The sequence below is a fragment of the Eimeria mitis genome, genomic scaffold (assembly GCF_000499745.2).
Source record: "Eimeria mitis Houghton genomic scaffold, Emh_scaff2076, whole genome shotgun sequence".
NCBI lineage: Eukaryota > Apicomplexa > Conoidasida > Eucoccidiorida > Eimeriidae > Eimeria > Eimeria mitis.
The window spans coordinates 1,095-1,833 of record NW_013570399.1 but is presented as its reverse complement, the minus strand read 5'-3'; the positions used below and the strand labels follow the sequence as shown (position 1 = coordinate 1,833).

The 739-nt window shown below is 63.1% G+C and overlaps 1 protein-coding gene across 1 annotated transcript in view; it reads left to right on the top strand.

Moving 5' to 3' along the window:
* Nucleotides 1–739, top strand: part of EMH_0048260 (Tyrosine kinase-like (TKL) protein, putative) — a gene marked incomplete at both ends in the record, with an annotated part of 2,966 nt that overhangs the window by 1,255 nt on the left and 972 nt on the right. The window contains one exon of the mRNA XM_013496383.1: nucleotides 3–636. Coding sequence (XP_013351837.1) covers nucleotides 3–636 — 634 coding nt within the window. The remainder of the gene's footprint in view (nucleotides 1–2; nucleotides 637–739) is intronic.

The following is a 739-nucleotide window of genomic DNA, read 5'->3' as shown; positions in this document are numbered from 1 at the left end:
CAGCAGCAGCAGCAGCAGCAGCACAAGCAGCACCAGCAACAGCAGCACCAACTGCTGCTGCTGCTGCTGCAGCAGCAGCAGCAGCAGCAGCAGCAGCAGGGCCAACGAAGCACACAAACACACCCCCGCCGCAGTTGCTGCTGCACTGCCAACCCCCTGGCGGCGCTGCGGGAGAGGATTTGAGTGGTGCGGGGCAGCAGCAGCAACAGCAGCAACAGCAGCAGCAGCAGCAGCAGCAGCAACAGCAGCAGCTGCTGCATACTGCTGCCAAGACACCATTCGGGTTCGTTTCGTCGCTGCTCAGCAGCCTCAGCCTTGCAGGCAAAATTGATGAGAGGTCGCAGCAGCAGGGCAGCGCAGCAGCAGCAGCAGCAGCAGCAGCAGCAGCAGCACCAGGAGCAGCAGCAGCAGCAGGAGCAGCAGAGCAGCATATGTATGGGGCTGAAGGGGCACACACTTTGGCTGCTGCAGCTGCACCAGGCGCAGCAGCAGCAGCAGCAGCTGCTGCTGCTGCTGCTGCGAGCCCTTCGTGGCGGCTGTCCCCCACGTCTATAGAAGCAAAAGAAGCAGCAACAGCAGCACGAGCAGCAGCAACCAAAGCAGCAGCAGCAGCTGCTGCTGCAGCAGCTGCAGGAGGTGTACGGCGCAACGTTGTTATAGGGGCCAGCCGCATCATCGCCCCAGTACCTGCTGCAGCAGACACACACCAGCGGCAGCTCCCCGCGCTGCTGCAGCAGCT